Genomic DNA, 11,695 nt, shown 5'->3' with positions numbered 1-11,695 from the left:
GTACCAGGACTCTTTCCCCTGGGGACTCACACTGACCTTTGCAGGTTCAGGGGTTGCTCATGCAGCTCATAAAACCGTTTCGCAGAGCACCACACGTGTTAACCTAGCTCCTGAGCTGCAGTACAACCTTCACGAAAGCACCTCCATCCTCAGAGCTCATCTTCCCAACATGTGACTGGAGGAGAACGCAGGTTCCCTTGTGGGCTCCTGTCCACCCTGCTTGCCTGCTGCTTGGAGTGTGCTGGGGCTCATTAAGCGCTGCTGCTGTGCTTTTGGCTTTTGCAGCAAAGCTCTCCTCTTTTTATCGGAGCAGACATTCTTGTAACTTCAGTTGCTGACTTGCTGCCTTGCCCGGGAGCGTGTGTGTTATTTATGAGCCATTGCTAGGCATTATCTGAGAAGAAAAGATAGAGAGCTTGGGAATAGGTGGAGCAAGAGTGGAGCCGCTGTTGTTCCGTGGCTTTTGGTAACAGGATTCTTAAAAGAGGGATTAACTGTGATAATGAGCAAATCTGCTCTCAGCCAGGAATCGTAGAGTTGCTGTGGAAGTGTCATGTGGGTCAGCGGGACATGGGGAAGGGTGGGTGGGTGAGCTCTGCAAGGCTGCCAGCATAGAGGGTGTGCCACATAGTGCTCCAGGTGCTGAAATAGTACAAAGATAAAGTGGTCTGTAGAACCCCAGAGTTTCTGCACAGCCAAAGGGAGGTGTAAATTACACCACGATCACATGTGTGATCACAGGGCTTTTCCTCCTCCTCATGTGCTCCTGTAGCAGGGTGCTTTCCATGGGCACACATCTGTCAGAATGGGGTTTGCGTCCCTTCAGCAAGCGGGTTAATTATGTCTCCTTGCTGTCTTTCCCTTCTCTAGAACTGATGACACGATCCAGAAATACTACTTCAACATCACAAACCATTTCAGCTGGTCCCCAGTGGAGGTGACTCTGGGGCTGTACACCTCCCTGTGCCAGTACTTCAGCGAGCAGGAGAAACGGTGGAAGACAGAAGGCATCATCCCGCTGGAAGAGACCAGGCCAGACCAGGCTGTGTGCTTAACCCAGCACCTCACCGCCTTTGGGGCCAGTCTGTTTGTCCCCCCAAACTCTGTCCAGTTCATCTTCCCTGTGAGTAAAACAAAGCAGAGGCTGTGCAGCATTGCCACACTCTGAGCAGATTGTTGTCACCTAGAGGAAAGCCTCCGGCTCCCGTTGGCTTCACGTTCAAGCTGGGGCAAGGCTGACCTGTGCCCAGCTGGCAGACCAGCACAAGTACCTGAGAGCCTTTGGGAGCTGCAGATGGGCACAGCTCCCAGCGGGGCTGCGTCCTCTGATTGTGGATCCTGGCTGCTGCTGCTAAAAACAGACCTTTGCAGATGGCTTTATTCGCTATTCTGGACACCGCGCAGTGTGTTCCCCTCTTAGTGAGATGCCAGGCGCCCCTCCCAGCTGTCACCCTCCCGGCAGGCTCGCCCCCGCCAGCTGCTCCTGCCTCCCAGGGGCGTCCAGGCTCTTCCTAGCTGTCGGTGTGACGTTCCGTGGGAGCAGAGCTCTCGGCAGCTGCTACAGCAGCTTCAGCCGGCTGCTGCGGTACGCTCCACACGGTCTGTGCAGCGACAGGCCTCTCTGTTTGCATGTGGTGTCATGTCTGTGAATGACGGTTATAGCCAGGACGGAGGCAGCACAACTCCTGGGGAGGGAGAGTGCCTTTCAACATACTTCTTTTCTTTTAGGCTCCTGGCCCAGGTCTCAACTACATCGTTCTGCTGACATGCGCCGTCTGCTTTGTGACCTACTCGGTGGCTGCACTGATCGTGCACAAGCTGGACATGATTGACATTAACCGAGTGGGGGTGATTCCCTTCTGCGGGAAGAACGGGCTGTACAAATACGAGATCCTGGTGAAGACTGGCTGGGGCAGAGGATCAGGTTAGTGCATAGACTACCCCGGTGCTTGACTGCTAGGGTGACATCTGTGTAGTTCCCCTGAGTTCTTACCTCAGCACATCAGGCACCAAATGTTCCCCTGCAGGGCCCAGAGCTGAGCTGGTGTTTGGAGGAGCACTGAGCAGGCAGGCAGTTCAGGGCTTCCTGAATTCTCAGGGAGGGTTTTTTGCAGTGATGGGGCAGGTCAAGAGCTGTGGACAAGAGCATGCTGCCCCATATCTTGCTGTTGGGGTGGGACAAACAACTGCTGCTGGAAGGAACCACCCAGTATAGAAATACCCCCACCCTACTTTCCCTGACTGCGCTGTGGCTGCAGGAACAGCCAAGAGGCAGCAAATGTTCCTCACTTCTGACCCTCTTCTGCAGAAGCATCCAGGCCTTGTGCGCCCTTTAGATGGACCATTTTGCTGTCCTCCAGCATCCGTCACTTTGTTCTGCTGTCTGAGTCTTTCCCAGTAGCATGAAGGCAGAAAGCTTGGCTTTCTGATCCGGGGCTGGGTTTGTAGCTAGAGCTGCCAGAAACAGACTTGGGAGATCCAGGAAGTTGGGATGTGGAAGCTCTAAGCAAAGACGGAGGTGGAGTGCCATCATGTCACTGCCACAAGTATGCTCCCATTGATCTCACTGGTTTCACTGGGAGCACCTTTCTCCTGAAGCCACCCCAAGGGCCGTCCAGGTTGAGCAGGTGGACCAAGAAGCATCTGACAACTGGTACTGGAGAGAAGTCAAAGAAAACAAGTGTTTTAACTGCTTGGTGAAAAAAACATCCAGAATAAACATCTCTTCCCATTAGGGTGTTAGCAAGGCAAGGAATGTCAGATTCAGTCACCTCCAAAGAGGAAAACCGTGAGCACACCAAGGTCCATGCACCAGGCCAATATGAGCAGCTGCCCTCCGGGCTGTCTGTAACGCTATCCCTGGGTGTGAGATGCCTGTTGAGCACATTCCTTCCTCCCCAGTCTCCAGGTGGCCCCTCTGAAGGGCCGTTGCATCTGGTACCAGGTCACTGGCAGTAAGGCAGCGCTGGGGAGCAGCTCCACCTTGGGTGGCCTTCCCTAACTGAGCCCCGTTAACCCTGCCAGGTACCACGGCCCATGTGGGGATCGCCTTGTATGGTGTAGACAATAAAAGTGGTCACAGACATCTGGATGGAGAAAACGCCTTCCACCGCAACAGCCTCGACGTGTTTCAGATCGCAACGGAGCGGAGCTTGGGGAGCATCTGGCGCATCCGCATTTGGCACGACAATAAAGGTGAGACACGAGCGGGCGTGCAGGTCTGAGGCACCCGTCACACATCCCATCACACATCCCAGGTCAGAATCAGGCTCTGCTCCGCCTGGTATCTGGGCCTACAGTCTGGACTAACCCTGGTGGGAGACCACGGTGACCCACTGGCTGGGTGGGGACGTGGAGTCTCCGTCACAGGGAAGTCTGCAGACTGGTCAGCTGTAATCCCGTACTCATAGGCTGCAGTGTGGTGTGCACTGTGGCAGCGTCTGTAAATGTCTGTACAGCCGAGGAGGTGACCTGGCTGTGCCAAACCTTTCTCCTGGGGACTGTGCAATTCCCACTGATGAAGATAATGTCACAGGGTAACTGCTGCTGTCGCACTGAGGGGCTCTTGCGTCGCCCTCCTGGCTTTGCAGGTTCATGCAGGGAATGTCTGCCACGCAACACATTTCTTCATCTCTTAACTTGTAGGACTCAGCCCCTCTTGGTACCTGCAGCATGTCATAGTCCGGGACCTGCAGAGCAGCAAGAGCTACTTCTTCCTGGTGAATGACTGGCTGTCGGTGGAGAGCGAAGAGAATGATGGCATGGTGGAGAAGGAGGTTTATGCTGCCAGTGAGTGCTCGGCCCCTGGGGTGTGGGGCTGGGGTGGCTGAGCAGCATGGCAGTTCTCATTGTGTTGAGGAAGGGCCACAGCAAGAGGCTGCGGAGAGACCACTGAGCCTGCACACCGGCTCTTCCTCGCTGCACTGATGCCTTGTGCAGCCGGGTGCTCTGCTGGGTCCTTTGTGCTAGAGGAGGAGGCACGGCAAGGACCCAGCTGGGCAGGAGGGCCCAGGTAGATGCAGTGGGGGTACTTCCTTGAATATCAGTCTGCAAGGAGGGGCCATGGCAGGCCCAGCGGGTCCCCTCTGTAGTGCAGCTGGCCCTGAGAGTCTCTGTCTTTTTGTGCTCAGGTGAGACAGAGCTGAGGAGCTTCTCCCGGATCTTCATAGCAGAGTTGCAGCGAGGTTTCTTTGAGAAGCATGTCTGGTTATCCATGTGGGACCGCCCGCCTCGCAGCCGCTTCACCCGAGTCCAGAGAGCCACCTGCTGCTCCCTCCTCATCTTCCTCTTCCTCTGTGCCAATGCTGTGTGGTACGGCGTGGTGGGCAACGTACACCTCAGGTGCGCTGTGTCCCTTGGTGCTCCGGCCAGTCCCTTACCTCCTCAGGGCCCCTCCTGCGCTTCCCATTACAAAGGGCAGGACAGACCTTATGTCTGCTGGGAATAGGTGCCTTGCTTGTGGTGCATTCCTGTTCCTGGGAATCTGGGAAGAATCTGGGACAACCTGATCACCTTTCCCCCTTACCTGGTTTTGCCGTGTCATCTGTTAGCACAGCCCATGCTGGTTTCTTTCTCTGCACATCTGAAATGCCAGGTTGTGCAATTTTGTCTCACTCCTCCCTTAGCTGGCAACCCTGAGTGCTCCTGCTAACACCGGTCTCTGATCTCTCTTGATTCTCTCCAGCAATGGGGCCGTTTCCAACCTGATCCCTGTTAATGTGGACACAGTGGCTGTTGGGCTGGTGTCCAGCGTGGTGGTCTACCCTCTCTACCTGGTCATTTTATTTCTCTTCCGGATGGCTCGTGGCAAGGTAATGAGGAGAAGTAGTTGCACGCTGCCCAGATGGGTGTGATGCCACCAGGTTTGCTCATCTGGGGCTAGATTCTGCCCTTTGTGGTACGTCACTTCTTCAGCTGGTCTCTGCACTTTCCCAGATGTGCCTCTTTGCTGCTCTGCACCATGGCCAGATCCTTGCCCTTAGCAAGTCTCTGCCTCCCTCTTGAGCTGGGAGCAGCCCCTGACCTTAGAGAGACAGATCACTGCCTGCAGTCTGACAAGGCCCGGACAGAGACCAAAAGGGCGGATTTTAAAAGCTGTTTAGGCACTTACTCTTGATTTCGGTATGTGATAGATACCCAAATGCTGTTTAAAGGTATGACCCTTTGCTGCATTGGCAGGAGCTTGAGAGATGCTCAGTGGAGCCTTTCTAATGAAATGCCTACCCTGGGTACTAATTCAGCTGTCTGAGCGGAGCTGTGGTTAGGCAGCTGTGAAAGGATTAGCTGGGGATTTAATGACTAGTTAGACACAATTAGCAGCCCCATTAAGTACTGCAGCCAGCCATCAGTGACTGATGAGCAGCAAATGTGTCTGATATTTCTCGTTCCTCCAAGCACTCCCTGCAACCAGGAGGTTGCAAACTCGTGTGGCTTCCTGGGAACTTGTACCTGGGACAGCCTAGATGGCACTGGGCTGTGACACATGTGGGTACCAGTGTCCGAGGTGCCTGGGAGGCAGTGGAGGACGTGCATGTGCTTGTTCTCAGCCCCGCTGGGCAGGCCTGGCATCCCCCAGCCCTGCCCGCACAAGCGTGGAGATCCCCAGCAGAGTTGTGAAGGAATCCGCTGAGCAGCGGGGCTCTGAGCCACCGTGACATTGTCACTGTCGTCCCTCCCTTTTCTGCTCAAGCTTTTCTGTCTTCCACAGGTCTCCATCAACCACACCCTGACTCACTCAGACCAGCAGTCCTTGGAGATTGACAACTACCTGGACTCCTCAATCCTTGACAGCTCCTTCCCCACCTTCCCTGGGCTCCGGGCAGAGGTAACCTGCTTCCCACCCAAAAGCTGGACAGGCTGCATGGGTCTGTGCACTCCCCCGCATGGACACAGCATCCACCCGCAGCTGTCAGTGCAAGACCTGATGCACTTTGCCACTGGCAAATACCGGCGATGGGGGAGAGCCACAGCCCTTTGTCTCTCAACCTGCATCCCTGCCTAGGCCAGTCCCAGGTACGGAGCACAAGCTGTGTCCAGCTACTGCTCTGTGTCTGCGAGCATGGATCTTCCCAGCGTGCCTGGGTGTTCTCTCTGGAAGAGAGCAGGCTCCTGGAGGTGTGGACCCAGGGCTAATAGCAGCTCAAGCTCTGGTTTCCACTGACCCCTGATGTTAACAACTTGCTGTTTTAATGAGAAACAAACCATGTGCCTGAAATGCCTCCGCTTCCTCCACAGGCCTTCTCTGAGCAAACCAAAACAGATCTGTTCTTGGAGGACTCCAAAAGGTAAGTAGGTTTTTCAGGATGGAGCAAGTTGGAGTTTAGTGTAGCCTCCCATTTTGGTAGATGGAACTTTGTGCTCCCACAGCTGTTCCCCTTCTAGATGGGCTTATGCACTAGTGCAGTTGCTTTTCTCATGCTTCCCGTTCCCCACGCACACCTGATGGCACCCATTCCTCTGTTTTCCTGCAGCCTTGTGCGGTGGCCCTCCAGTGAGGCCCTGCTCAGCTGGCCAGACCTCCTCAGTGACCCCTCCATCATGGGCAACACCATCCAGAAGCTGAAGAGAGGCCGGGCCAGCCGCCACCTCGGACTCGAGGCTCCATTGACAACTGAGGAGGACAGCTTGTCTCTTGGCGTTCACCAGGGACAGCCTCGATACTTCTCTGCCTCAGGTGGGTGTGTGAAGGGCCTCACCCCGGCCCTCCTCTCCCCAGCTCCACAAAGGCAGCTAAACCCCAGCGGTGCAGAACCACGCGCTGCCGCGCCGCGTGCTGTGCTCCTGCCAATGCTGCTTGCACGCTCTCTTTCCCCAGACGAGGATCTGATCCGGCAGATCCTGGCAGATGGAGCTAGCGGCATCTCCCACTCCCAGGACCTAGGGCCGTACATGAGGACTGAAACAGATCTGATCTCAGGCCTGTAAGTATTTGGGGATCGGAGTCCCCCAGACAAGGCAGCTGAGCCTCCTGTCCCTTGCCCTCCCACCCAGCTCTAGGGGCTGGTGGCACCCAGCCCCAGGTGAGCTGAGCTGGACACTGTGATGTTGCAAATGCCCAGGTCAGCTTTGTCACAAGTCACTATGTTCTTGCTGGCCCTAATTCCTGCAGCCTCCACAGCCAGAGCTCCAGGAGGGCACGGCAGCTCTTCCAGGAGCCAGCCGGAATATCCCCTTAAAGCCTCAGCTGGAGATGTGTCTCCAGAGCTTTGCGGACTGCTGACAAAGTGCCGGGACGCGGGTTAGCTTCATGGCACTGACAGGAGGGAGCAGGGGGTTTGAATCTCTGCTGTGTTACCATGCCCAGAGCACTCTGCTTTGGGACCCTGACCACCAGCCAGCCGGGTAGCCAGGGCAAAGCAGCAGGGCAAGGAAGGGGAATGACTTCCAGCCCTCTGTGAGACACAGAGCATCTGCGTGCCTTGGCAGCCTGGGCCCACTGCTCTAGAAGGAAATTCTTATGACTGGTCCAGGACTGCTGCACTGGTGCTAGCACTGGAGTTCAGTCCACGCCGGTGCCAGCCCGCCTACCGCAGAGCCAGCAGTGACATGGCTCACCGATATCACCCCTTTGCCTCGGTAGGTCCAGTGTGTTCGGGGAGAAGGTGGAGACTGTCATGATGCAGAAGCTGAACGACAAAGGCCAGAGCATGGCAGCTCCTCCCAGGGAAGTGAGCAGATCAGCCAAGTCGACATGGACAGGTACCAGGGCTGCAGGGCTGTGCCTGCGTCGGGGCAGGGAGGGTGGGGATGCGCAGGAAGAGGGGCCATCGCACACAGCAGCACTTGGGAGGCACAGGCAGGTAAATAGAAAAGTCTTAGGAAAGGCTGTTCCCCTGCTTGGGGTATATTTGCTATTTCCTGATGGCTTCTCTTGGAGCCCTGGGCCACCACTTGTTCTCTGACAGTCCCTACCGTGGGGAAGCTCTGCTCACTGCTTCCCCAGTTACTCTGCTCTCTGCAGCCATCAGTTCCTTCGTTCATCCCGCAGGAGAGGGTGAGAGTCTCTCTGCATAACCAGAGGGGAAGGGGAGTCAAATGCCAATGAACATTCAAACCAACAAACAAAGCAAAGAAGCAAAGAGACGCTTCCTACTGGGTCATGCAACGTGACAGCCGGCCAGTGGGGCTTGCACAAGGCAGGGAGCAAGCTGTCAGGCCCCACAAAGTCTGGGGGGTGATAAGTGCCCTGCGGAGAAGCTCAGCATCGGTTCTTGTAGTGTGAGCTCTTGGCTTCCCGAGGTGCAGGCTGCAGCATGGAAAATGCAGCAGTCCTCTTGGGTCTGTTAAAACCCGTCATTGCATCTTGCTCGATGAACGGTTGTAGTATCTTGTGCAATCATCGATTCGCACGGGTGGGTGAAATAAGCTGTGCTGGAGCGAGCCCCAGGGCAGGCTGTCTTGGCAGTCTGAAGCCATCCAGAGCAACAAACCTGTGGGGCTTTTCATGGGTTTGACAGCAGCACCTCCAGCCAGGCTGGGGCTCTGATAGAAAGTAGGAAACCTGTCCCACTGCCCAGATCAGGATCCCATCTCCTCCTGCCCACCCTGTTGTCTGCAGATGGGAGGCTGCTGTTCTGAGACTGGCTGCATTTCACTGTGCTGTCTGTGTTGCTGCTTAGTGGGAGATGTCTGGGCCAGTCCCTCCAAACCCACCCAGGACTGGTGGCAAGCTCTCTGCTGGGATGAGTGATGTGCTCAGCCCTTCCTGTGACCATTGGGACCCTTCTGCAGTAACATTTACGCTTGGTTTTTCCTCCCTCCTTTCAGTTGCAGACCAAACGTTCAGGAAGCGCTTGCTGCCACCATGGTGCTCCTATCTGGCTCATGGTATCAGTCTCCTCCTCTTCGCCACCTCCACAGGGGTCTCTGTGTGGATCGGGGTGGGCTTCTCCTCCAGCGTTGCCCTCATGTGGCTCATCTCAGGGATATTCAGCTTTCTGGCATCCTTCTTGGTCTGGGAGCCCCTAAAGGTGAGGATAACATGAGTACCCAAGCACATATCTGTACATGTGTGTGTATTAGCTGTAATTAACGTCCTGTTCAGATACTAATCAAGTCATACTGGACGCTACGTGGATTGAATACTTTCTCCCAGCTTCGTATCCCTGCAGGATGGGAAGGATGTGCGCACCAGCAGCAGTAAGAAGGCTGGTGGCAATTTGTTAGAGGTCGTCTAGCTGCTCCGAGAGAGTGCTCGGCAGCGGTGCCGTGCTCGCCGTCTGTGCTGAAAGGCCCGTGGCGGTCCTGGTGGCACAGCTCGCTCCGCAGGCTCACGACACTGCCTGTCTCCCCAGGTTCTGCTGGAAGCCCTCTATTTCTCACTGGTTGCCAAGCGCTTGCACCCAGAGGAAGACGATACCTTGGTGGAGCATCCGTTTGTTGAGCATGTTTCTGAGAAGATCAGCAAAGTCCGACCCCCACAGGGGTTTGCCCTTTTCCAGGCCAAGGAGGAGGCCAGGAAGGTCAAACTGCTACACAGGATGCTGAAGGTAAGACATGTCCTGATGCCTGTGGTGCCTCGGGCAGAGGCAGAGCGCTGGCTGTGGGAGCTGAGATAGATGCATCCTTGTGTGGGTCCTCCCAATCCAGCTGTGATCTCCTGAGCTAGTAGGTGCACGTCTCCAGTTTCTGCCTCAGTTTCCCCATCTGTAAAAGACTGGCAGTGACATTCGTTTTCTCTGTGAAGCTCTGAGATCTGAGGTGGCTGGAAAGCAGAACCGTGAGGGGGTTGGTTTGGAGCGGCTGGTGTGTTTGACTCCGTATCTCAGGTGTTTGAGGTCAGGGCAAGGTTTGCAGAGTGAAGTAGACACCAACTTGCACAAGAAAATTCATTAGTTGAGTCTTGTGAAACACATAACTCCCGATCTAGGCGCAGAAGTTTCCATCTCTTTGTAGCTCATTTAGTACTAATCCTCCATTGTGCTGGGGATACACAGCTGCTTAACGGAGTCAAGTTATTTTTAACTGAGAGATTTCCCTTTGAAGGATGGAAACCCCCATAACTGTCGTATCAGCCGAGCTGCCAGCGTATAGGAGCTCGTACAGGGAGGTTGTGCAGCGCGTATCGACTGAAACATGTGGTGCCGGGCTGGCCGCTTTGAACAAAGAATATTGTTATGAGCCTGTGGTCTGGGTTTCCTTTTAAGCTGCTTCCCATATGGAAAAATAAAGAACAGCATGCTCGGGGGCCTGATCCTGCTGCATGGCAGGCAGCAGTCAGTGGAAAGCATTGATTTGCTGCAGGATTGGGAACCACCCCCCGCGTGCTTGGGTGCAATCCCTTTCTACTCTCTGCTTGCCAGAATTTCCTCATCTACATGATGTTCTTGCTGGTGATCCTGCTCACCAACTACGGAGATGCCTCCCGCAACAGCAGGGCCTTCCTTTTGCAGAGCTCCATCAAGCAGCAGTTGGGCAGCAACGAATTCCTCCGCATCAAGAGGTAACTGCGAAAGCCCTGGGGATGGGGAGGAACAAGACGTTGCTTTGTATCAGAGAAGCTGTGCAGGGCTGCCGCGAGGTGTCGGGGAGCAGCCTGGGGCTGGCTGTTGGGCTCGTGCTCCATGGTCGCTCCCAGAAGAGGTTCTCGACTCGGGGGGGGGCACCGGTGCCTCTGTGGAGCCGGCCACTTGCACACGGGCACGGCAGTGAGCGGGTTCCTTTGTGTCCCTGTGGTTCTGCTTCTCCCCTGGAGAACAGAGGGACCTGTGTAGGGGTGAGAGCTTTAATTTCTTTGAATTTTAATTATTTCCTCAGTGGGAAGGGCCTGTGTGAATTATAGATGTTTATCCTGCTGCATCTGGTGAAAAGGACACAAAGTTTGCTCTTTCTCCAAAATTTACAACTGTAAAGTTTAGCCATAAACAGGGTCACAAGAACCAAAAATAACATCTCGTATAAATAGAGTCCTTCCCCTTCCCTCTGCACATATGGTTTAACTAGATTAAATTTTCCCAGTTGAGTTTCCACACTGCAGTCCAGACTGACATCGGAACGGCTGCCTGCCCCTAACGGCGTCTTTGTACCCGTCTCACTGCAGACCCCTTGATTCTTCTGTGCAAATAGACCTGACTTGTCCGTGCCACGCAAAGTCCCAGAAACTTCGGTTCGCCACAATACGAATCAGGAATGATTCCAGTGAACTCGGTGGAGTTTCTGGAGTGAAAGTGGTGTAAAGGGGGAGAGTAGAGCAGCATCTGGTCCTGAATATCGTCTCTTTTCCCCCACGCTGCCACAGACCCACTGGTCTGATCCTCATCCAGGTGCCAAATGGATTCAATCGCCTTTAGGTCTTGCACATCAAATAAATGTTTTCCTGACCGGAGCCCAGCCCAGCTCTTGGAATTCATGGAAATGCAGCTCCTGCCTGCTAGGCAGGCACCCGGGGGAGAGCGGCCCGAGTTTGCTCTCCAAAACTCAGTCCCCCCTCCAGCTGAAACACAGATGGTCGTGGGTGAGACGTGCAGAGACTCCTCTAGCAGAGCTGCCCCAGGAGCTCTGCCGCTCACGCCTTTTCCCGGTTGCAGGTCAGACCAGTTCTGGGTCTGGATGTCGCAGGTCTTCCTCCCTTACCTCTACAACAACCGGTCGGGTCAGGAGAGCTCCAGCACCACGCTGGGGACGGCCCGGCTGCGCCAGCTCCGGCTGCAGGAAGGTAGGTGGGCAAGGGCCCGTGGCTCTGCTGTCCCGGGGTGGG

At 55.2% G+C, this 11,695-nt stretch overlaps 1 protein-coding gene across 1 annotated transcript in view; it reads left to right on the top strand.

The window, feature by feature from the left end:
- The window catches only part of PKD1 (polycystic kidney disease 1 (autosomal dominant)), a gene marked incomplete at its 5' end in the record, with an annotated part of 52,207 nt that overhangs the window by 36,084 nt on the left and 4,428 nt on the right, over nucleotides 1–11,695 (top strand). The window contains 15 exon segments of the mRNA XM_010289136.1: nucleotides 871–1,123; nucleotides 1,729–1,924; nucleotides 3,025–3,195; nucleotides 3,646–3,789; nucleotides 4,131–4,341; nucleotides 4,685–4,811; nucleotides 5,708–5,824; nucleotides 6,235–6,284; nucleotides 6,471–6,673; nucleotides 6,815–6,920; nucleotides 7,580–7,698; nucleotides 8,767–8,969; nucleotides 9,294–9,488; nucleotides 10,302–10,441; nucleotides 11,526–11,653. Coding sequence (XP_010287438.1) covers nucleotides 871–1,123; nucleotides 1,729–1,924; nucleotides 3,025–3,195; nucleotides 3,646–3,789; nucleotides 4,131–4,341; nucleotides 4,685–4,811; nucleotides 5,708–5,824; nucleotides 6,235–6,284; nucleotides 6,471–6,673; nucleotides 6,815–6,920; nucleotides 7,580–7,698; nucleotides 8,767–8,969; nucleotides 9,294–9,488; nucleotides 10,302–10,441; nucleotides 11,526–11,653 — 2,363 coding nt within the window.

Source organism: Phaethon lepturus, unplaced genomic scaffold (genome assembly GCF_000687285.1).
Source record: "Phaethon lepturus isolate BGI_N335 unplaced genomic scaffold, ASM68728v1 scaffold23336, whole genome shotgun sequence".
NCBI classification, from domain to species: Eukaryota; Metazoa; Chordata; class Aves; order Phaethontiformes; family Phaethontidae; genus Phaethon; species Phaethon lepturus.
Note: the sequence above shows the minus strand (reverse complement) of the source record. Positions and strands in the feature narration are given on the sequence as shown.